The sequence below is a fragment of the Astyanax mexicanus genome, chromosome 1 (genome assembly GCF_023375975.1).
Source record: "Astyanax mexicanus isolate ESR-SI-001 chromosome 1, AstMex3_surface, whole genome shotgun sequence".
Taxonomy (NCBI): domain Eukaryota; kingdom Metazoa; phylum Chordata; class Actinopteri; order Characiformes; family Acestrorhamphidae; genus Astyanax; species Astyanax mexicanus.
The window spans coordinates 3,335,287-3,360,000 of NC_064408.1; the positions used below are offsets into that span (position 1 = coordinate 3,335,287).

At 35.4% G+C, this 24,714-nt stretch overlaps 2 protein-coding genes across 6 annotated transcripts in view; one reads left to right on the forward strand and one right to left on the reverse strand.

Moving 5' to 3' along the window:
* The first annotated feature begins 225 nt into the window (after positions 1–225).
* tex55 (testis expressed 55) lies at positions 226–6,370 on the forward strand. 5 transcript variants are annotated; one of them, XM_022666397.2, is made up of 4 exons: positions 226–469; positions 683–803; positions 4,195–4,274; positions 6,045–6,370. In XM_022666397.2, the coding sequence occupies exons 1-4, from the start codon at positions 345–347 to the stop codon at positions 6,055–6,057; spliced, it is 339 nt and encodes a 112-aa protein (XP_022522118.2). In that variant the 5' UTR covers positions 226–344; the 3' UTR covers positions 6,058–6,370. The 5 variants fall into 5 exon arrangements, 4 of the variants coding, with proteins under 4 accessions (XP_022522118.2, XP_022522119.2, XP_022522117.2 ...); XM_022666396.2 differs by having other exon boundaries at positions 239–469; positions 4,212–4,274; XM_049465698.1 differs by having other exon boundaries at positions 250–469; positions 648–803; positions 4,212–4,274.
* A 6,291-nt stretch (positions 6,371–12,661) lies between these two features.
* arhgap31 (Rho GTPase activating protein 31) overlaps positions 12,662–24,714 on the reverse strand; it is a 57,704-nt gene continuing 45,651 nt past the window's right edge. The window contains exons 10-12 of the mRNA XM_049465210.1: positions 23,293–24,159; positions 20,014–20,222; positions 12,662–18,408 (exon numbers count right to left, since the gene is read on the reverse strand). Coding sequence (XP_049321167.1) covers positions 16,087–18,408; positions 20,014–20,222; positions 23,293–24,159 — 3,398 coding nt within the window. The 3' untranslated portion in view covers positions 12,662–16,086. The remainder of the gene's footprint in view (positions 18,409–20,013; positions 20,223–23,292; positions 24,160–24,714) is intronic.

Sequence of the window (24,714 nt, forward strand, 5' to 3'; positions counted from 1 at the left end):
TTTTCCGATCAAGCCCCGCCCCTCTCCCTGTCCCTATTGGTTGCTCTGTAATCCTGATGCGCAGTTAGCTCCGCCCCGCCCGCCCCGTCCCTCACGTTCATCTTTTTTTTTTCATACTTTAGAACGAAGGGCTGCTCGTGATGAACGTAACAGCCAATCCCAGCGCAGGGGGCTCGTAGCGACGAACCAATCGCAGCGAGATGTGGGCGGGGCTTGTGAGAATACGAGAGGGGTGAAGGAAAAAAAAAAACAGTGGTCCAAATTCAGTCGCTGCCATTGTGTCTCATAACAGAAAATGACGTCACCCCCCGAGTCTCTCGCGTGCGGTTGCCAGGGGTTACGGGATGACTTTTCAGACGTTAAAACAAACCCCTCAAAGCCAAACTGAGGATACTGACCGAGTTACGCACTTTTTCTTACGAGTTTTTGCGTTTAATTCAGACTTAAACTCAGAACAGTCCTCTAAAAGGTAGGGTAGTGTAGTTGGTAGAGTGTTTTTGTTTCGTTTCTTAGGTTTGTTAGTTTAGTTAAAATTTTTCCCAAGCAAATTAAAATTTATTTTAGCTGGGAAATTAGAGGAAATTGTAATTTCTTCACAAGAAAGGTTTTTTTTAATTATTATTTATATTTCTTTCTTCATTTCACAGACAAAAGATCTCTCTCTTTTTTTTTACTTTCTGAGCATGGAGGACTCAGACACAACAGAAACAGTGCGAACGGCCCGACCCACCCAGGCCCATGTGGACCCTTATCAGAGCTCTGTAAGATATTTGGAAAGCCATAACATCCTTCAGATATTCCAGGTAAGAAAATACATTTATTTCATCTTATTATTTATTATTATAGTGATATTAGTTAGCATGGTGATGATCAGTTTAATACAAATGAAGTAACACACAAAGAATAAGTAAAAAATAAATAAGTACAGATTTGTTCTGAAAAGAGTAAAAAGCTTGTTGCTAGATAGATAGATAGATAGATAGATAGATACTTTATTGATCATGTAGGAAATTAAGCAATATTTATATTATATATATATATATATATGTACAATAGAGTACCTTTCAGTGAAAGACTTCTAAATATCTCATGAATATGTGTCAAAAACATGATCATCCAAAACTGTCTGGTTTTCATATGGAAAATGTATAAATCAAATATATACATAAATATATTGTTTATTCGTACAGTGAAACAGAATACCGAATGTACCTTTTAGCTGCTTAAATGGTACAAATCTTTGTTTCCTGCTGTTATAAAAAGACTTTCTACTTCAGAGGAAACATATTTGACCCTATAAAAACAATATTATACCTTTGAGAGTACAAGTATGAAAAGTGTACTTTTAAGTACAAGAAATACTTATATGGTACTTCTGTTTTTTAGTGTGTAACATCTCAAATTTCCAGCCCTATCCTGTTACGTTACAACATTTGTCTTCTTAACCCTTTCAGACCTGAATTATGTGCCAGTGATGGAAAAATATGAATTTAATAATAATAATAATGTTAAATAATAAAGTTTTCTGTCTGTAATGCACACAAAGGAAGACTCTAATATTATGATTATGATGTAAAATCTATATTAACATTTAATTCACTTAACTAAAATAACTAAACTAGTGTTTTCTATGTCTACTGTCTATTCTATCTATTTTAATTAGCCTCTTTGGCTTTTTGGCAGAGTTAACCTATTGTTTAATTGGCTTATAAACTTTTTTATCGGCTCATTTATCTCATATTATATTATCTGTTCTGATTAACAACACGTCTCAATTAGTGTTCTGTGCAAGAAAACACTCGAAAACAAAAATATATATAAAAGGGTTAATCCATAAGTATCGGGACAACAATGCATAGCTATAGAAGAGTATATTTATTAAACAGTATATACTCTTAAGTCTTTATAATTATTGTTCTGATTGAAGTGTATACTCAGAGTTTATACCCAACAGTTCTGATCCTGGAATTGATAATGTCTTAACGTGATAAAATACTATTATATTATTTTAATGCACAATATTTGCAAAACTATGGTTTAGAATTAGTGTCTATAATCATTCGGAGCTTCTAGAGGCATTACAAGTAGCCACTTTATATCAGAGCAAAAAAGAAACACACTGTTTTTAACCTAGTTGATGTAAGTTTTATTTTTAATGGCTTTATTTTTCTAATCTCTTCACACTAAAATTCAAAGGTACACTTTTGATAATTGTTCCCTAAAAGGTATAATATTGGTCTTAACAGGGACAGATTTGTATAAAGTCTTTTCTAACAGCAGAAAATACAGATTTGTACCATTTAATCAGCTGAAATATACATTGAGTATTCTGTATCACTGTACTAAAAAACAATAAATATATTTTTATTATATATATTTTTATTTGAAAGCCAGGTAATTCTGGATCATCAAGTTCTTGACACATATTCAGTTAATAATAATGATTATAATCTTTACCTGTACAAAAAAACACAGGTACAAAAAAAGACTTTGACTTTGTATGCTATTCAATATATATATATTGTACCTCAATATAAGGTACAGCCTTAAATACATATTTATTTACTCGTTTAAGTACAAATCAGTACTTATTTCTCTTGCTGTGAAATGTAGAGAAATAATTATATAAATGTATAAAAATTCAGGCATTAAAACAGACTGAGAATTAATATAGTTTACCAATTTGTGTTTTTAGATATTTCAATTCTAGTTTAATTCCACTTACAGTTAACTGCTATTGCTATATATTGTCACTGTCTGACAAAACCTTGTATCTCCATTTTTGCCATTTTTTCTCACTTTTTGTCTTAATGTAAATCTGGCAGGTGTTCCTTCTGTCGTATCAGAATTTGATGAGGTGATGAATGGACCAATAGAAATGTAATTATGTAATTTGGGCTGTTTTACAGACATATTTTATTTCCATTTACTAAGCTAAAATAGTTGAAGAGTTTTCAGGGCAACATTATGAGGTTAGAACACTTTTTTTACATTATGTGAAACTGGCAGTTGTTCTACGTATTGTATCATGATGTCATAATGAATGATCCAATAGAAATGCTTAAAACTTGATGGTACGATGTATGAATAAAATCAATACAGTACAACAAATAGTAAATGTTATTTTTGGATAATTGAATGATGAAATTTCTAATTTCTCTAAATTTCCAATTTTAAATTTTAAACATTTCTACATATTTGCAAAAAGAAATGAATTCAAATTTAGCATGTACTACTGAATATTTTGACTACTACATTACATCTTAATGTTGCAATCCTACAGTTAAAAAAATCTGAATCAGTTTCTCTGATTTAGCTATTTATAGGTTTATGTTTGAGTAAAATGAACATTGTTGTTTTATTCTATAAACTACAGACAACATTTCTCCCAAATTACAAATAAAAATATTCTCATTTAGAGCATTTATTTACAGAAAATGAGAAATGACTGAAATAACAAAAAAAGATGCAGAGCTTTCAGACCTCAAATAATGCAAAGAAAAAAACAAGTTCATATTCATAAAGTTTTAAGAGTTCAGAAATCAATATTTGGTGGAATAATCCTGGTGGTTTTTAATCACAGTTTTTTTTCATGCATCTTGGCATCATGTTCTCCTCCTCCACCAGTCTTACACACTGCTTTTGGATAACTTTATGCTGCTTTACTCCTGGTGTAAAAATTCAAGCAGTTCAGTTTGGTGGTTTGATGGCTTGTGATCATCCATCTTCCTCTTGATTATATTCCAGAGGTTTTCAATTTGGTAAATTGAATCTTGGGGAGTGTTAATTAGGAAGCTCTTAGAGCATTTAGGAGTATTAAGCCTACATGGCATGGTGTTGCCCTCAGGCAACAAAACACTTTTTCTTTGGTTATTACACTCTACTTTTACAATAAAAATAGAATAAAAATGGATTTAACTGTCAGTAATTAATAAAATGAGTGTAAATGTCCTTAAAAATACATACTTTGTGGTTTAGAGGATAAATATATATATACATCTCTGGAAAAAAATAAGAGCGCCCTTAAAAATGATAAGTTTAATATTATATCATATATAAGATAATAATATATAAGATAATGTGATGCATTAAAAAACACACTGATATATATTTTATATGTATTTTTATGGATACAGTCATTAAGACCTGGTTTTGCAGGACAGGCCTCAGTTACGTTTCTCGACTCATCTTCAGGTTTATCTGTTTATCAGGACATCACAGAACGGCTGGTGTACGATCGTCCGGACGACCCCCTGCAGTTCCTACTACAGCAGGTACAGATTTACATTTTTTATATATTTAATATTCAGACGAATATTCAGTTTCTCAGGGGGACGTCTGTGAAAAATATTTTTTTCACTTCTACTCAGTGATAAAGCTCCTGCATCCGGACTGCAATATAAATAACAGGAGGACCAGTGAGTTTTTAGGCTGTTTTTCTCGGTCACATGAGTTCAGTAGCTCCTCCATTTCCACTCGCTGTTGTGTTTTTAACGTGGATCTCCGTGGAAACCATGGCGCGCCCAAAGTGTAATTACGGTGCGTGGCAGTGGACAAATATCTATTTTATTAACCGCGAGGAGACGAAACTCAGAGATGTGCGTCCGGACGGGACTAAAATTACTGGAGGACCACGATTACAGGAGTTCAGCGAAAAACAGTAGATAATTCAACCTGTATTTTTTTTTTATCAGAGGACATCTGAGATAAAAAACACGTACATGATTGTTCTGGACTGGAATAAAATCACAGAGGATAAAAACACACAATAATAAGCCCTATCTGGACAGGATTAGTTTCTCTGGTATTTTTATGGTATTTTATTGCTTCAAAAAAACACATTTTAGCTATTAATGAAAAAAAAAAGGTTTAGGGTTTAGTGGATCTTTAATTGCTTTTCATGTATATAATATTAATCTACATTGCTTAATCTACAATGAGAAGGTGTGTCCAAACTTTTGACTGATACTATATTTTATACTTTATCATTATCTGCATATAATTGTTAAAATAAAAATCAGCAGGGATTCAGCAAAATGACTAAGAAAGGAAAATTGTAACAGATAAGCTCTTTTTTTTTAGTAATTTTATAATTAGGAAAATATATGAATAATTTAAATTTTCTTTTGAATAAATTTATATTTGAACATTTCTCTCAAAGAGACCATTCTTAGAGCTAAAATTGCATTTTTTAAAAACTATAATTTTCTTGACTTCGAAATAATAGCGTGGGTGATATGTCTCTAAAATACTATCATGATATATCAAGGTATTTTTTGCGATAACGATATTTTTGGCAATGTAACAAAATGTTGATTTTTTTTTAAAATAATTTTAATACATTTTATTCATTCATTAAATTTTATGCATTCATTGGAAACAAAAAAGTGTCTATTTTTTAAACAGTAACTTACTAACAATCTTATTAATAATAGTATAATAATATAGTAATAATAATAAACCAAACAAAATGTAATATAACAATAAAAATCGACCACAAAACAAAAGTTGTTCATATTTAGTGCAGCATAAAAACTGCAGAAATAAACAACTAAAGTAAAAACTACTTTAGCTTTAAGTAAAAAGCTAAAAAAAAATACAAAATACACTGCTTTCAAGAATATTGCAATATCACAATACATAATCATTGGTGATATTATCATGTATGAAAACATTGAGTACACTCCCACTTCAGAGTTAACCCTGAAAGTATACAGATCTGGGAAAAGAGATCACTTAAAATTGATGATTTTCTTTGATTTTACTAAATTAAAATCCTCTGGAATATAATCAAGAGGAAGATGGATGATCACAAGCCATCAAACCACCAAACAGAACTGCTTGAATTTTTGCACCAGGAGTAAAGCAGCATAAAGTTATCCAAAAGCAGTGTGTAAGACTGGTGGAGGAGGAGAACATGATGCCAAGATGCATAAAAATAACTGTGATTAAAAACCAGAATTCTTCCACCAAATATTGATTTCTGAAAGGTGTTGTGATGAATAATTTTAGCAGGAATCAGATGTTCTTTACTGCTTCTACAGGTTCAGAAGATGATCAGCGATCGAGACGAGTCAAACCATAAAGATAAAAACTCTAAATAATGAACTAAAACTCTACAGCCCTCAGTGAAGACCACGGCAACCCCAGATCTCCAGACCTTATACTCTTTCTACATGTACTTGGACTTTTATTTTGCTGTACATGTATCAGAATCTAGGTTTGTACATTTTAAAAAATGAAAAAAAAAAATGATAATGTTAAGTAAACTTACCAGTAAAATCAATAAAACAAGTTTAAAGAGCTTACAGCTAAAATAAAAGTAAAAATGTTTTTTTAGCCAACAAAATAAAAAGATTGTTGCCAACTTTATTGTGTTAGTGTTGCTTTGTTATATATATAATATATATTAATCTAGTGTGTGTTATATTGTATAGCAGCAGGTGGGTTTTTCTTAATCTACCTGTTCAACATCTGTTACTTAGTACACCAGTGACGACTTTCTTCTTCAGGACATTTGTACTGATTTCAGTGTACAGCAGAAATCAAGTGATTGGTCCCACAGTTCCTATACTCTTGAAGGGGAGTGTCTATTTAAATATATAAAATGATGTATAAAAGTTATTAGTATATTTGAAATCTACTTTAATTACCAGCACAACTCAATAAAACAAGTTTGAAAATTTAAAAACATTTACTTTAGTGTGTTAGGGTTGCTTTGAAAAACATACATTATTATTATTATTATTATTATTGGAGACATTTAGTTGATAATATCATCAGTTTAGTGTAGGGTAGACTAGAGTAACATTACTCTATACACGTATATGTGCTTGTGTTAGTGGTTGTATTGCTAGCTAGTTAGCTAGCATACATAGCTAGTTAGCTATGTATGTTGGTCAATAGCTAGCTTCATTTGCTAATTTTTCTCACTTATTTGATTTTTGCTAGCTTAAATGTTTATTTTTATATATGTTTTATATATATTTTAAATAAATGAACTCAGTATATATTAGTGCACCAGTGATGACTGTTTTATTTAGGACATTTGTACTGTTTTCATTCTACAGCAGAAATATTTAAAATCTACTGTGTATATTTCTATTTGGGTTTAAAGCAGAATTTCTAAGCACTAGAATTAACTGTGTTTTTTGAGGAATATGTTAATATGATGTGTAAAATAAATAAATGCAGGATATATTCAAGTGTGTTGTGGTACAGCAGGGGGGCTGAGTCTGGCATGCAGGTTGTTTTTCCTTAATCTACCTTTTCAACATCTGTTATTTAGTACACCAGTGACGACTTTCTTGTTCAGGACATTTGTACTGTTTTCAGTCTACAGCAGAAATCAAGGGATTGATCTCACAGTTCCAATAATTTTGTTCCAATACTGTTTACTTAAATATATAAAAGTAAATATAACGTTATATGTATGTTTAAAATTAACTGTATATATTTACATTTGGGATTAAAGCAGAATTTTCAAGCATAAAAATCGCCTAGAATAACGTGTTAAACTGGGGTTTTGGTGGAATCGGTAAACAGTAAGTATAAAATAAATAAATGCAAGATATATTAGTTTGTGTATTATAATGTATAACAGCAGGGGGCTGAGTTTGGCATGCAGGTTAGTTTTCCTTGATCTACCTGTTCGACATGTTACTTAGTACATCAGTGATGACTTTCTTCTTCAGGACATTTCTACTGTATTCAGTCTACAGCAGAAATCAAGGGATTGGTCTCACAGTTCCAATACTTTTGGAAGGGAGTGTATATTTAAATACATGAAATTATATATAAAAGATATAAGTATATTTGAAATCTTCCATATATTTTAATATAAGTTTAAGGCAGAATTTCTAAGCACTAGAGGGGTTTTGGTGGAATCTGTTAACAGGAATTATAAAATAAATAAATGCAGGATATATTAGTGTGTGTTGTATTACATTCTTCTTAATCTACCTGTTCAACTTCTGTTACTTAGTACACCAGTGACGACTTTATTCTCCAGGATATTTGTATTGTTTTCAGTCTACAGCAGAAATAAAAGGATTGGTCTTACAGGGGAGTGTATATTTAAATATTTGAAATTATGTATAAAAATGATAAGCATATTATATTGTATAAGTATAAAATCTACTATATATATTTAATTTCTGGCTCTATTCTGAATTTCTAAGCACTAGAATCATTCCGAATAACGTTTTAAACAGGGTTTTTGGTGGAATGTGTTAAGAGGAAGTGTAAAATAAATAAAAGCAGGCTGTAATAAGGTGTTGTATTGTGAGCTTGGCGTGCAGGTGGGTCTCTGAAGGTGATGAAAGTGGTGTGTTGGTGAGGAACCGGCGGTGCGTTGGCTCAGGCGGAGGGAAAGCTGGTATTCAGATCTGATGAGGGGCTTTTGGCTGGAGGAGTAAAGGAAGTGTCTGTTTGTAGGAGCTTCTTCTTTTCAGTGTATCACTCTGGTCATCATCCTCGCCTTTGAAGCTGCATCTGCTGTTTCAGCTGCGACACATAAAGCCCAGTTAAGTACATCCTTTCTGTCTGATTTAAGAAGAGCCAAAACACGGGGCTGAAACAGAGGCACGTCTGTCCGGCCTGCTGGATTAAACAACAATACAGACTGTATTTCAGCACGGAGCTGTAGAATCGGCTGCTATTGTTCATTTTAATTCAGGATCATTCAATTCTTCTATTCTGTACATTTAGCGAAGCCTAGTTCTAATCAGTGTAGATCAGTCTGTTGCACTATATATATATATATTATATACCATGCAGCGAAAGAAGCTATTTTATTTCATTCATTCACTCATTTAATTTATGCAAAAGCATAAATATAATTTGTGGCGTGTTTTTGCAGAAATGGCTTCTTTCGCATCACTCTCCCATACAGCTTCTCCTTGTGTAAAGTGTGCTGTATTGTTGAGCGATGCACAGTGACACCATCTGCAGCAAGATGATGCTGCAGCTCTTTGGAGGTGGTCTGTGGATTGTCCTTGACTGTTCTCACCATTCTTCTTCTCTGCCTTTCTGATATTTTTCTTGTTCTGCCACTTCTGGGCTTAACAAGAACTGTCCCTGTGGTCTTCCATTTCCTTACTATGTTCCTCACAGTGGAAACTGACAGGTTAAATCTCTGAGACAACTTTTTGTATCCTTCCCCTGAACAACTACGTTGAACAATCTTTGTTTTTAGATCATTTGAGAGTTGTTTTGATGAGCCCATGATGCCACTCTTCAGAGGAGATTCAAATAGAAGAACAACTTGCAATTGGCCACCTTAAATACCTTTTCTCATGATTGGATACACCTGGCTATGAAGTTCAAAGCTCAATGAGGTTACCAAACCAATTTTGTGCTTCAGTAAGTCAGTATAAAGTAGTTAGGAGTATTCAAATCAATAAAATGATAAGGGTGCCCGTACTTTTGCACCGGTCAGTTATTAGATATATCAAACACTGTTGCAAACACCCAAATATTTACAACTAAAAATGATTAAGATTAATAGGGGCGCCCAAACTTTTTCACATGACTGTATACCTTGTCTATGTCCACGGCCAATGACCCAACCCACTCATTAGGACTCCCCCTATCACTAGTGATGCCCCCCAACACACCAAGAGGGTTAAGAAGACTAGCACATGCCTCCTCTGATACATGTGAAGTCAGACTCCGCCTCTTTTTGAACTGCTGCTGATGCTTTTGCATTGCCGAGTAGCATTACAGCGCTAACGCTCGGAGAAAAGCAGCGCAGCGACTCGGTTCTGATACATCAGCTCACAGACGCCCTGTGCTGATCCACATCACCCTAGGAGTGATGAGGGGAAAGAGCGCCATCTACTGTACTGTACCCACCCAGAGGGAGCAGGGCCAATTGTGCTCCCTCTGAGTGCCGGAAAACAAAATGAGCAGAACCAAAAATATCTCTAAAAGCTTTATTTAGTGCAAAAAAAAGCAATGAAGAGAGCACTGAAATGAAATGAAAAAATGAAGAGAGCACTTCAGTTTCTGAATCAGTTTCTCTGATTTTGCTATTTATAGGTTTATGTTTGAGTAAAATGAACATTATTATTTTATTCTATAAACTACAGACAACATTTCTCCCAAATTCCAAATAAAAATATTCTCATTTAGAGCATTTATTTGCAGAAAATGAGAAATGACTGAAATACCTCAAATAATGCAAATAAAACAAGTTCATATTAATATTAATGTTTTAATATGTTGGTATAACCTTGGTTGGTTTTTAATCACAGTTTTTTTTTCATGCATCTTGGCATCATGTTCTCCTCCACCAGTCTTACACACTGCTTTTGGATAACTTTATGCTGCTTTACTCCTGGTGTAAAAATTCAAGCAGTTCAGTTTGGTGGTTTGATGGTTTGTGATCATCCATCTTCCTCTTCATTATATTCCAGAGTATATATACAATTAAACTAATATATATATTATATTATATATATATATATATATATATATATATATATATATATATATATATTGAAGTGCAGCTCTAGAATGCATTATTACTGTAAATTTTTTTTGAGCTACTTTTAATTAATAAATATTCTGCATCTTATTTTTTTAATGCCTGATTGTCATTTTTGATCAGTCCGATGCTGAAAAAATAAGTAAAAAAATGAAAGATGTGAAGAAAGCTTTTAATGGTTTCCCTGTTTCATCTCATCAGAGCTGTCACTGCTTAATTGAATCCCAAATCTAATGTCCACCAGAGATTTACATTTGATTGATTTGGAACGCTGCCCGTTTCTTATTTTCATATTTGTTTGAGAAACACTGCTCGCATCTGCATATCTGCATTTTAATGCTGCATTAATGCGCCAGTTTAAACTAATCTCACTACAGAAATAAGCAAACAGTGAGATCCCGGCTTCATACAACCACAAATAAACATGTTTAAAATGCGTCTATTGTTCTAAATGATGCCCTTGGTCCATATTCACAGAACCAGTCCTTCTTATCCAGGGTTTTTATTTAATTTAATTTATTTTATTTATAACAAAGTAAATGAATAGTGAAGTGATCTATCAGACTATGAAGGAACACATAAGGAATCATGTAGTAACTTGTTAAAAAAAGTGTTAAAAACAAACCATTTAGATGGCTTTTGCTCTTCCTTTCCTGTGGTGGTCCTGATGAGTGCCAGTTCCATCATAACGTTTCTTGAGCTTTCAAAATTCTTGAGATTTTCTGGATTGACTGACCTTAATTTCATTCCATCTTATCCAATGTTCTTTCTTTACTTACTTTATTACTATTTTTGTATCGTGTATCGTAATACACAGTTTATACACAAACTCCAACCTTCACACAGGAGATTTATCATTTTCTCCAGCAAATATATTACTTTTGTATTGCACATATCCATTAACATGCTTTATATACTTTTATTTTAAATATGCTGTTATTATGATTAATATTATTATGAGTGAAACAGGTGGGTAAACCTTTGAATGAAGCTGTATATTTAACATTGACACACATGTAACACGGTATGTTTTAAGTATATTTATTTTGCTTTGATACATCGGATGCATATGATAAATCCACTTTGAGTGATACAAAAAATATAGATTACAAAGTTAGTGTTCTTTGGTTACAGTTATTAACAAAATCCGCCGTAAAACCAGAACTTATTTAATGTACAGTCTGGAGAACAACGTTTTCTTTCTCACTTTCTGCCAAACGTCACTTTCCTTAACTTTTATATCATCAGTCCATCTTTCTTTATCTCGTTTTCTCTCAATAACCAAATAAACATCAGTTCCGCACATATACACCGATATGCCAAAAGTCATGGGACAGCAGTATATAGAGTAAGTACAGTACTACAGTACATTATACGTCACTGAACCACACAGCTCAGTGCAGCGTTCTTTAGCTTCCACGGCATGTGGCAAAAGTCATGGGACACCATACCAGTTCCCGTTCCCATTCGTCCCATGACTTTTGGCATGTCAGTGTTCAACCACTTAACCTTCAGCAATGCCAGAAATAATCCAACACTTTCATTCACAAAATAATCCGTTCTCTACAGAAAGGCTTTTTTTTTGGCAAATCAAAAAATCAAAAATTTACACGTTTTTTTTTTATTATATATATATATATATATATATATATATATATATATATATATATTATACAACAGAGGAAACTGTCTTCATAAGTCATTAGACATAAGTTGCATAGATTGCATAAATAAATATACGTTTGTTTAAATTTTATGGCAGTTTTTTTTTTGTACAATAAAATGTATTTTTTGAACGTTTCGACACATTTAGAGCATTTTTTGTTAAGTTTTTAAGCTCTAATTTTAATACATTTGGAAAATCGAAGGTTTCAAGCTAAAAGAAGAAGCAGCAACAATAATCAATAATCAATAATTAAAATAACAACAGTAACTTGAATAATAAAAGAAATGTAAAAAATTTTAATAATAATAAAATCAAATAAAATGTGAATCAGTACTTTGACTCATAAGTCCATTTTACTATGGTGCATCAAGACATTCAAACAAACTGCCATGTTATTATAACAACACTGAATATTTGGTGAATTTTGGCACATTTTATATGTACAAAGAAATTGAAAATAAAAAAGGAAAACAGAAAAATGGCTTTTAAAATGGCTTTTAAATGGCTTTTAAATGGCTTTTAAAATGAAAATTTCCATCCCCTTTTATCTCCCTGTTTTGACACAATATAAAATAATACTATAGGTAGGTGTGTTTCATCATTCAGGATAATACTTATATTAATAATATAAGTATAATATAAGTATTATAATAACCTGCTCTAACTCTTTTTGTTCCAGAGTCATCCAACTGCATTTTAACTCCCAGAAAAAATCCCTGAAACGGATCTGAAATACGCAGATTTTTGAGATTTAATACTGTCGAGACATTTAGTGTGGATTACACTATATGACCAAAAGTAATGGGACACCCGCTCTTTATAAATCTAAGCAATTTTATGTTGAGAAATCTTATTTTTGCATTACTAAAAGTACAAGGCTTATTTTAGGAGTAAAGAATTTAATCAGTCTTAGAATTCTCACCTTATTTTAAGTAGTTAGAACTAAAAAAAAGACTTTTTATCTTACTAATCATTGTGTGTAAGTGTTAGATTATTTTGCTTATTTTAGGGATTTATTAATTATCTTAATCATTATTACTTAGAATTTGTACCTTATTTTACCTTACTTTTCTCTGATAAGAATTTTTGTCTTAATAAGCATTGTTTTGTGTAAAATTGCTTTACTAAATTTGGGAATTTAAACTCAAAATAAACACAAAAAGTCACGAGTCAAGTTGTTCTGATTTTTCTGTATAAATTTAACCCACAAAATAAGGAATTTTGGCTTGATTTAAGTCTTACTTTATTCATTTTGATACTTTGTGATTGGTTATTTTAAGAAGAAAGTTCAACTTATTTACTGTAAGTCTTACTTTTATCATTTTGAGACTTTGTTGGCAGATATATTTGCTTAATATAATATATTTAGTGTGAATTACACTATATGATCAAAAGTAATGGGACACCTGCTCTTTATAAATCTAAGCAATTTTATGTTGAGAAATCTTATTTTTGCTTTACTAAATGTACAATGCTTATTTTAGGAGTAAGGAATTTAATCAGTTTTAGAATTTTCACCTTATTTTAAGTAGTTAGAACTAAAAAAAAAATAAAAAAGCACAAGTTCAACACTGCAAAAAAACTAAATCTAAATTTAAGGCAATAAATCTTATTTTCTTCTCTGATGAGACTTTTTGTCTTACTAAGCATTGCGTAAGTTTTAGATTATTTTGCTTATTTTAGGGATAATTATCTTAATCATTCTTACTTAGAATTTGTACCTTATTTTAAGTAATTTGAACTCAAAATCCAGATTCTGATTCTTGTGTCCAAAAACAGTGATTTTTTGCTTGATTTAGGTGTTTCTTCACTCATTTTGAGACTTTGCCGTTGCTTTTTGTAATAAATCTTACTAAGAAAATTTCGCTTTCCCCATTGGCAGATTTTTTTTTTTGCTTAGAATACATGTATTTGTCTTAATTTGCATATATTTCGTCTAGTTTTTGCCAATGGATTTTTTGCAGTGAACTTATTCTGAATCTTGTGTCTAAATTTAAGCCAATAAAATCTGTGATTTTTGCTTGATTTTTTTTTTGCTTACTTCAATCATTTTGAGACTTTGTTTTTGAGCGTATTTTAAGAAATCTCGTTAAGAAAAAAATGTTTTCCCCATTGGCAGATTTATTGGCTTAATATAAGCACATATAACAATTTACACATATTTTGTCTAGTTTTTTGCCAGTGGATGTTTCTGCCAGTGTGTTTTTCTGACACTGTATCTTCTGAAATCAAGGGTATTTAAAAGGGTTTTCTTCTGCTTTCTACTGTCCAGAGAAGGCTTTCTAGGTTTTCTATTAGATTTTCTATATTAATATGTATACTAACTGTGAAGATTTGATTGCATTCAGAGGAAAAGTGCATGATTTCCCCAAATCGTCCACGATTACAGTACAGGACCAAGAACTATGATTCATTCCATTCATTCAATGCTGCTCAAATTGGGTGTTTTATAGACCTCTAAACCATGACTAGCATTAGCCTGGTGTCGATGGGTTCACACAGATCTTCTCCAAATGGTCCTGTATTCTAGGTATTCTACTGGCAATGCTTCTCTACTATTCTACAAGGGCCTACACGAGTTATGCATATGTGTGGATTTGAACATCTGTGTACAGTAAAGTAGCTAAATTAAGTAACTTAGTTCATTAGTAGGGGTGTCCCCAAACATTTGGACATATAGTGTATATGTATGTCTGATATAACAGATTTTTATGGATCTTTGCCACTTCAGGATCATGCCATGTTCCTTACGACATTCCTTACCACCACCAGGAGCACCATATTAAAGGAGAAGTCCGGCATGAAATTGACTTTTGTTGTAGTAAAACATGATAAAAAGCATTAAACTTTGTTAAATAGCTCACTTCTGTTCTCCTACAGCGTTCTGAGATCCAGAAATGTTGTGCTTTTTGACCAGCACTCTTTACAACCTCCACTTTGGGGCATAATTTACCCTGATAAATGGCTTTTTACGCCGTTCTTCAGGCTCAAAGTAGCTCCACACCTCTTTGCTAGAATCCGGAGAGCCCTGACATTTAAAACAAGGCATTAATAACTTAAAAAGTGCAGAAGAAGCTCATTAAAAAACACTGTTTACATCCTATAACACTAGTTTCAGCTCCGAGCACCGCCATCACTGTACTGATAATGACATGATGACATAGACATATATATATATACATAGAATCAGCATAGCCTGCCCCCTGTCGTAGCAGCCGGCACCCAGTGCATTTATTTGTACTAAGGAAGGTGTTTAATACACCTATGTGATGTAAATAGTGGTTTTTAATAAGCTTCTGCACTTTTAAAGTTATTAATGCCTCGTTTTAAATGTCAGGGCTCTACGGATTCTACTAAGGAGGTGTGGAGCTACTTTGAGCTGGATAACGGTGTAAAAAGTGATTTATTAAGGCAAAATATGCCCCAAAGTGCTCATTGTAAAGAGTGCTAGGCAAAAAGCACAAATTTATGGATCTCAGAAAGCTGCTATTCAACAAAGGTTAGTACTTTTTTATCATGTTTTACTACAACAAAACTCCATTTTACACCAGAGTTCTCCTTTAAAACAATTAATACTAACCCAGATAACATGCTATTGCAGCGCCTGTAGGGGTCGCCCAACTGAGAAAACATTCCTTGGGTTTTCTCCATGGCTTCCATGTTGGTACTAGCGATGGGGACCAGGAGGGGTTAAAAACATGGGTCTCATCTGGGATGTCCACTTCCTGGACCTATTGTCCTATATGAGACCCATTTGAGAAGCCCAGCTTGGTCCCATGCTAATCCCATGAACCCTACAAGAGAATGTTAACTGGGAAAAGTCCTGCACTGACAATGTCCAACGATAAATGGCACCTACTTCTAGAACGTTCAGTCAGGATGACTGTAGTAGACCTACAATGAAAAAACGAAGTACATTCAGGAACCAGGATCACTCTATCTGCCGATTGCTCCTGCTGTCGAAAATCATGGACCTCCTCTGGGGCTGGTAAAAGCAGCTCGTGGAGGTCTCCAGCCTCTGTCCGCTCTTGGGCAAAGTCATTTTATTTCTTAGGACTACGCCTTCTGGTGTTTTAAGGTTCTCACCAAGTTCCTTGGTGAAGACGTCGAGAGGCGAGGTTTCGGTGGGACTCTTGATGGGTGACAAGACAAGTTTGCCATCTTCCCCCACCGGATGATAATCCATGATTGGGAAGGGAGGGCTGAAGAGAATGAGGCTTTGAGGCCTTGGGCGATTGCGGAAGGAGGACCTTTGAAGTAAGGTGGAGCGTTCTGGTCTCGGGCAGTCCTTGAACGAGTCTCCGTTGGCAGAGCGTTTCCTTCTCAGCACTGGAGGATCCGGAGTAAGTACTGGCTTAAAGATCTCGGTTGGCCTTTCTAGAGACGGCTGCCATTGGATCCTCAAGACCGGCTCGCAGTTTTCCCTTTCCTCTTTGCAGTCTTTGCAATCTTTGACTACCTGAAGTTGCGGTACAGGATCTGCCTTCTCTACATTGCTCTTCTCTGGTTCCCTTTCAGGTCCAGTTCTTTTCTCTGGATCGTGGCTTCCCTTCTCGTGAACCGGATGCGGGATCTGGCTGTACTGAATCTTCGGAGGTATAACCGGCACAGCTTTAGCTTGACACGTCTTGATCATGAACGCAGTGCGAACGGAAGATACGCTCACCGGCGCAGAGTTGCGGCGCATGGGCGCTTGTCGATCCTTTAGGAACATCTCGAGTTCCAGAGATAGCCCTGTCCCAGAAGGCGTAATTGCACCCCTTTGCGACAAGGAACTATCAGTGAGATCAAGGTTCTGTCGATTTGAGATGTCCCTGATGCATCGGTGTCCCAGATCCAGGTTTAAGGAATAGGGTCTGTGTTTTGGAGCAATCGCAAAGTTTTCCTCGTTCCTCTCTGCAATGCAGGGCTCGTGGGAAATCTGTCGGTGAAATCTTTGGGAAGAGACAGAGCTCTTTTGTTTCGGAGCGCCAACATTTCTCTTTGGGATTCTTGACGCCTCTTCTTGGTGAGTGGAGGCCTTCGATTGTGCAAGCTGGGGAGTTTCAGGTTTTATATTTTTTATATCTTTAGTCTCTGTTTCTCCAGTTCCTTCAAAGTTAGCACCAAGGAAAATCTCTGTGATCTTTCCAAGGCCAGATTCACCAAGACCAGATTCACCAAGACCAGATTCATCGACTTCTGGCTCTTTTCTTCCCTCTTTCGCAGAGGGACTAATGGGTGCAGGGTCAGGTTCTCTGACCTGTGCAGCACTTTCTTCAGGTAAACTTGTGACATTCCCTCCTAAAGGTTCCTCGCTCATGACCTTCTTGTCTTCCAGATCACTGCTAGGCTCAATTGTTTGAGTTGCCTTGCTTTCAGATACTGAAGCTAGCACTGACGGTTTCAGCATGGGGAAAAGATCTTCCAGTTTTGGTGAGTGGAGTGGACTCGTAACCCATTGTTTGGTGGTGCTCAAGTCTTCCCAAGGCTCCACCTGATCAAGTCCAGCCAAGTGATTCCCCCAGATGTCCTCATCATCATGATGCAAAATTTCCGAGGTAGGACGTCTTTCGTCCAAGCATTCTGACAGCCTCTTCATGCTTCCCTTTACTCTGGACGTCAGATCGACACTGATACGGCTGATACACTTCTTCTCCTTGTCCTTTCTATGGATTTCCTCCTTCGGTTGAGGCACATTTACTTCAATTGGAAACTTTGAAGGGCTTTTCCCACTAGGTTCAATTTCTCCACTTGAACCTGAAGACTGTCCTTTGATCACCTCATTTTGCTTTGTTGTATCAACACTGGAATTATCAACGCCGGAAGTATCTTCACTGGAAGGCCACGGCTCGGCGTCTTGTAGAATATCCGTCTCCTTTAAATGAAAGAAAGGCGAGAGATGCAGCTTGTTTGCTGTCAGGTCCAGCGAATCCAAGGAATCCAAACTCTTGTGATCTTTTTTAACCTCGGGATTGTCCAGGTAATTCCAGCTACTCTCTGTCTTTGGGTTAAAAACAGTAGCACCTGCATGATGCTCCATCAGACCTTTCATGACATCTGTGAAATGTCCCTTTGAAGACACTGGGTGAGTAGGTAAACTGCTTCTTCTTTTAGCTTGAGGATCAAAACTAGGAGCACCGTTGTTTCCAGCGATTTTGGTTTTAAAACCACCGGCTTTGGTTTGACCTTCCGAAAGGTTTGTTTCGGGTTCTGTAATCTGGAGCGAGTGATGCATATCAGGCCATGGATTGTGGCTGATTGATGCAATGTCCTTTATAATACAAAAGAAAAGAACATTAGTTTAGATGTGGGTGGTACAGTTTGGAAATATTTGCAAATATTAAATGTTATAACAATTTAAGACACACTTTTCCTTGATACGTTCTTGTGCTCCACAGTATAACATTTACAAGCATTTAATTTAAAGGCATTTGCAAACAGTTCAGTTTCACCATATTGAAATTTTGTCAATGTTTTAGCAATTTTAGGTGTTTATGTGTTCATGATTACTCTGGTGTGTTCATTTGCTTGGTAATAATTCATGATTTGAGTAGACTTAACTTACAGCACCCCCCATAATTATTGGCACCCCTAGTTAAAATGTGTTCAATTTTATTTTTATTGCAGAAGCATAATTTCACTCTGACAAAAATATTTAAAAAGCAACCTTCAGCTCAAGTGATTTTCTTTTTTTAAAAATCCTTTTTCTTTTTTTTAAATAAAAAATATTTTTTATAAAATGGCCTGTCCCACAATGATGGGCACCCTTAACAGTTTCTTGGAAATACATGTATTTGAACCATTCATGTCATTTCTACTGTAGTTTACAAAGTGGATCAAAGTATCTAGGAACCTTTAATTAGTAATTCCTCACTTCCTGTTTGCCTGGGGTATAGATATGGCGTTACACAGAGGTCTATTTCTCTTCCTCGCTATTAAACATGGGAAAGACAAGAGAAAACATTATTCAATACCTTCAGATGCCCTTATCTACAATCAAAGCATCATCAAAAAGTTTAAAACATCTGTAAAGTAAAAAGTTCTGCAAAGCTCACTGTAAGAGAACTGAAACAAATTATAGCATCTCAGGTTTACGAGGGAGAAAACCTTTTCTAATTGAGTTATAATCCTAATTATACCACTGTTAGCTATACCATTAGTTAGTTATAACCAGAGACTGTGAAAAAGATGGACGCCGTGTCTCCATTCCCATTCATTCAATGAAAATGAAGACCAGAGGAAGGAGAAAGACTGTGGAGAGACAGCCTACTCATTTAAATAACCCCGCCCCTGAGGGCTGCCTCCACAGAGCTCACACAGTCTATGGTCCCGCCCATACGGTCATTGGTCCCACCCCGGCTAGGTGTAAACCAGCCCTTTTACACACCAATAACCACACCTTTTAGAATAGAGCTGAATAACATTTTAAAAAACGAATTTTGGGGGGAAATAGAATTTTAACAATATAAGCAGAGGTTACACTACTGTAGCTGTTGCATTTATATAAAGGAGGTAGAATTACAGTATATTGGAAAAAAAACGTGATTGAAATTTGTTCTGTTTTAACATTGAAACCTATGGGGATGGGTGGAGTAACACAGCTTTCTGAAACCGAACAGCAGGGGGCGCCCGACCTGTGGTGGCTTCACTTTTGAGAGACGATGCTCTGTCCAGCTATATACAGTTTATGATTATAACCAACAAGATTGTATTTTCTCCTCCTCTTTAACTCAAAATCTTTCAATAAACAGTGGATAAGTAATGGAACTGTGGTACTGTATAATCGCTATAGTACACTTTAGGTTTGTGCTATAACGTGTAATATTGGCACTGCTCTGCTGATTGTTTCCATATTTGCCTTTATTTTAACTCTTACCAGTTGTTGAAGCGTTTTGGGCTGGATTGGTTGGATGGGTTGGATTGGTTTTGGTTGGATTGGTTGGATGGGCTGCACTGCTGTGGTGTCCAGTTCTTTCCCAGTGGATTGAGGCATTTCATGAGTTGCCGTCGCTTTAGGCTGAGATGACGTTAAACTGTCAGGCACCTCCACACTCGCGAGATGTTCCTTCACCTCAGAGTCTTTACCTGAAACAGCAGACAGATCAGAACCATAAGCTATTTGAAAGAAACGAGTTAATTACCAGAAACGAGTTCATCGCCAGAAACAAGTTCATCACCAGAAACGAGTTCATCACCAGAAACAAGTTCATCGCCAGAAACGAGTTCATCACCAGAAACAAGTTCATCACCAGAACATGAGCTATTTACCAGAATCGAGTTCATTACCAGAAACGAGTTCATCACCAAAAACAAGTTCATCACCAGAACCATGAGCTATTTACCAGAATCGAGCTCATTACCAGAAACAAGTTTATCACCAGAAACAAGTTCATCACCAGAATCGAGCTCATTACCTGAAACAAGTTCATCACCAGAAACAAGTTCATCACTAGAAACGAGTTCATCACTAGAAATGAGAAACAAGTTCATCACCAGAACCATGAGCTATTTACCACAATCGAGCTCATTACCAGAAACAAGTTCATCACCAGAAATGAGTTCATCACCAGAAACAAGTTCATCACCAGAAACGAGTTCATCACCAGAAACAAGTTCATCACCAGAACCATGAGCTATTTACCAGAATCGAGCTCATTACCAGAATCGAGCTCATTACCAGAATTGAGCTCATCATCAGAAACGAGTTCATCGCCAGAAACAAGCCCTATGTTCTCTAGTCTACAGCAGAGCGCTGATAATGGCTAATGGCTAATGGCTAAGGGCTACTGAAATACGGTGTTTGTTTTCGGTACATTTGGGCACAAATGCTTCCAACAAATGTTTTGCTAATCTGGCTAATCTTCCCTAAACAACAAACACTGTTTACTGCAGATCTGGGGACCCGGCGGGTTTCTGCGTGAAGCTTATTACAGTGAGAGAAATCAATTCTGCAATAAAAGAAAGTGCTGTAAACACATTATCACTAAATGTAGGATTAGTGCTGGAGCCAGAGTGCACATCTGCACACACACACAGTAATACACACACACTAATACACACACACACTAATACACACACACACACTTATCCCTCCTACTATAAACTTTATAGTCTAATATCCACTATGAACTGTTCATTATGTAATATGGCTTATCCAATATCCATTATGCATTGTTTAGTGTCCACTATGAATTATTTAGCAATTACTATAAATAATCCAATATCTAATAAGGAACTGTTTAGTACCCATATTTACTATGAATGATCTGAAATCCACTATGAATTGTTCACAGTATGTCCTATGAAGTACGTAATATCCACTATGAATTATCAATTGTCCACTAGAAATTGTTTAGTATTTACTATGGATTACCTACTATCAATTATGAATCGTTCACAGTATTTGCTATGGATTTTCTGATATCCACTATGAACTGTTCAGTATCCACTATGAATTATCCATTGTCTACAAAAAAATTGTTTAGTACTTACTATGGATTACCTAAAAACACTATTAATTGTTTAGTAATAATTTGGTATTTACCATGGATTATCTAATATTCACTATGAATTTTTTTAGTACATAGTATGAATATTGTGATATTTACTTTGAATGAACATCCGCTATGAATCCTTTACAGTATTTACTATGGGTTTTCAAATATCCACTATGAATTGTTTAGTACCTACTATGAATAATGTGGTATTTACAGTGAATTATCTAATATAGACTATAAATTATTCACAGTTGTTACTATGTTTTATCTAATATCCACTATGAATTATCCATTGTTCACTAGAAATTGTTAAGTATTTACTATGTATTACCTAATATCCATTATGAATCGATCACAGTATTTACCATGGATTTTCCTTTGTCCACTATGAATTGTTTAGTACCTACTATGAATAATGTGGTATGTACTATGAATGACCTAATATCCACTATGAATTATCAAATTTCCACTAGACATTGTTTAGTATTTACTATGCATTACCTAATTTCCATTATGAATCGATCACAGTATTTACTATGGATTTTCTAATATATACTATGAAATGTGAACTACTATGAATAATGTGGTATTTATTATGTATTATCTAATATCCACTATTAATTGTTTACAGTATGTATTATGGATTTACTAAGATCCACAATGAATTGTTCAGTATTTACTATGAATGATCTAATATCCACTATAAATTATCAATTGTCCACTAGAAATTGTTTAGTACTTACTATGGATTATCTAAAACCCACTATGAATTGATTAGTATTTACTATGAATAATGTGGTAATAATATGTATGAAATTATATCCACTATGAATTGTTCACAGTATTTACTATGCATTTTCTAATATCCACTATGAATTACCCATGACCACTAGAAATTGTTTAGAATTTCCTTATGATTATCTAATATCCGCTATGAATTGTTCAGTGTTTACTACATATAATGTGGTATTTATTATAAATGATCTAATATCCACTATGAATTGTTTAATTCCTACTATGAATAATGTGGTAATTACTATGAATGAGCTAATATCCACTATGAATCGTTCACAGTATTTACTATGTTTTAACTAATATCCACTATGAATTATTTAGTACGTACAATGCATAATTTGGCATTTACTATGGATTTTCTGATATCCACAATGAAATATCCATTGTCCACTAGAAATTGTTTAGTATTTTCTGTGGATTATCTAATATCCACTATGAATTTGCTCAGTATCTACTATATATAATGTGGTATTTACTATGAATAATTTAATATCCACCATGTATTCTTTACCGTATTTACTATGGATTTTCTAACTAGAAATTGTTTAGCATGTACTATGGATTATCTATTATCCATTATGAATTGTTCACAGTATTTACTATGAATGATCTAATATCCACTATGAATTATCCATTGTCCACTAGAAATCGTTTAGAATTTCCTTATTGATTATCTAATATGTACTATGAATTGTTTAGTACCTACTATGAATAATTTAGTATTTACTATGGATTATTTAATATCCACTATGAATTGTTTAGCACTCACTATGAATTATGCTGTGTCTGATTATGAGCGGCACACCTGCATGGGCTGTCACGCTCCCCCCCCACTCAAACAAGCTGGCACACATTGAACTTACCCTGTGCCAGTCTATCGGGGGGCGTGTCCCCGGTGCCCCTCTCCAGCGATTGGCTCTCCTCCTTCTCCTTCTCCATGGGAACGGAGCTGCTGTTGCTATAGATACTGTATCCGCTGCTGCCGCTGCTGTCGCTGAGCGGGTACTCCCTGTACCCAATGCTGCCGGCGCTGCCCCCCAGCGCCCGGTCCCTGTCCCTGAACCCGAAGCCTCCGGCGCCGCTGGGCACCAGCTCCCTGAAGCCGACGCTGCCCAGGCTCTCGCTGCGGTGCGGCTCCGGGGGCCCGGCTTCCCGCGGCTTCAGGAACGCTCGTTCTCCCAGAGAGCGTTCCCGCTCCCGCTCTTTCCCCGCCACCCTGCAGGGGGTGCTGTTGGAGCTGATGACGGCGGAGACGCGCAGCGGCACGGACACGGCGAACGGCTCCGAGATGTTCAGGGCTTTGCGCTGGTGCCGCGGAGACGACTCCAGCGGGAACAGGCTGCCCGGAAACGAGGGCCTGGAGGAACCGTTGTGGGCGGAGCCGGAGTACAGCATACGCCGGTTTTTGGGGGACGTGGGCTGGCACGCTCCGAGGTCGTCGCCCTTGAACACTTTGAGTTGCTCGGGGAGCGCCCTCTGCAGGGGAGAAGATGAGGAAGAAGAGGAGGAGGATGGGGGAGGAGGTGGAGATGAAGATGAGGTATTTGGAGCTCCTCGTCGCTTGGCGCCGGGGCTGCCGCCGATGACGCCGCTGGACTTCCGCAGGTCAAACTCCCACTTTGGATCTTGCTCACCGGAGTCGTAGTTGATGTCGGAGCCCAGGGTCCGGGATTTCACCACGGGGGCGAGGAATCCGTTTGCTCCAACTGCTGAGGCTGATTTATCTTCATCTGGGTGAAATAATAAAAAAAAACAGATATATTAATGTTAGAGAATATTTGGGGAACTTGAGTCTTCCTTTACTACAATAGATAGACATTGACATCTCCTCAATTCGATGAGATAACTATTTGTTATTTCCTGCCAGACGTCTCATATTTTGCCGACGGCAGGAATGACAAAACTGGCTTCCTGGCTACTATCAGTAATTAGTGAGCGCACCCCCTTGTAAAAGGGATTGTGATTACAGTGTAGTTGTATTTTTCCTGTATTAGTGAAAATAGACTGTTGGGGGGGGTGTAAGATAGCAATGAGCATCACGAAACATCTTTCATTATTATATATATATATATATATATATATATATATATATATATATATATACATACATAAATATATATATATATATATATATATATTTATGTATGTATATATATATATATATAATGCGTTTATAAAATCCCTCTGTTATACAATACTATACATATATACAGAGTATTCTATAACAGAGGGGTTTTATAAACGCATTATCATATATATATATACATATATACACAGAGTATTCT

Excerpts from the sequence above, each read along its gene's own strand:
- tex55 (XM_022666396.2), top strand. The coding sequence starts at position 345 with ATGACTTTTCAGACGTTAAAACAAACCCCTCAAAGCCAAACTGAGGAT. Across the intron at positions 470-682 it reads TCAGAACAGTCCTCTAAAAG|CATGGAGGACTCAGACACAA; the intron begins GTAGGGTAGTGT and ends TTACTTTCTGAG. Across the intron at positions 804-4,211 it reads ACATCCTTCAGATATTCCAG|GACATCACAGAACGGCTGGT; the intron begins GTAAGAAAATAC and ends TCTGTTTATCAG.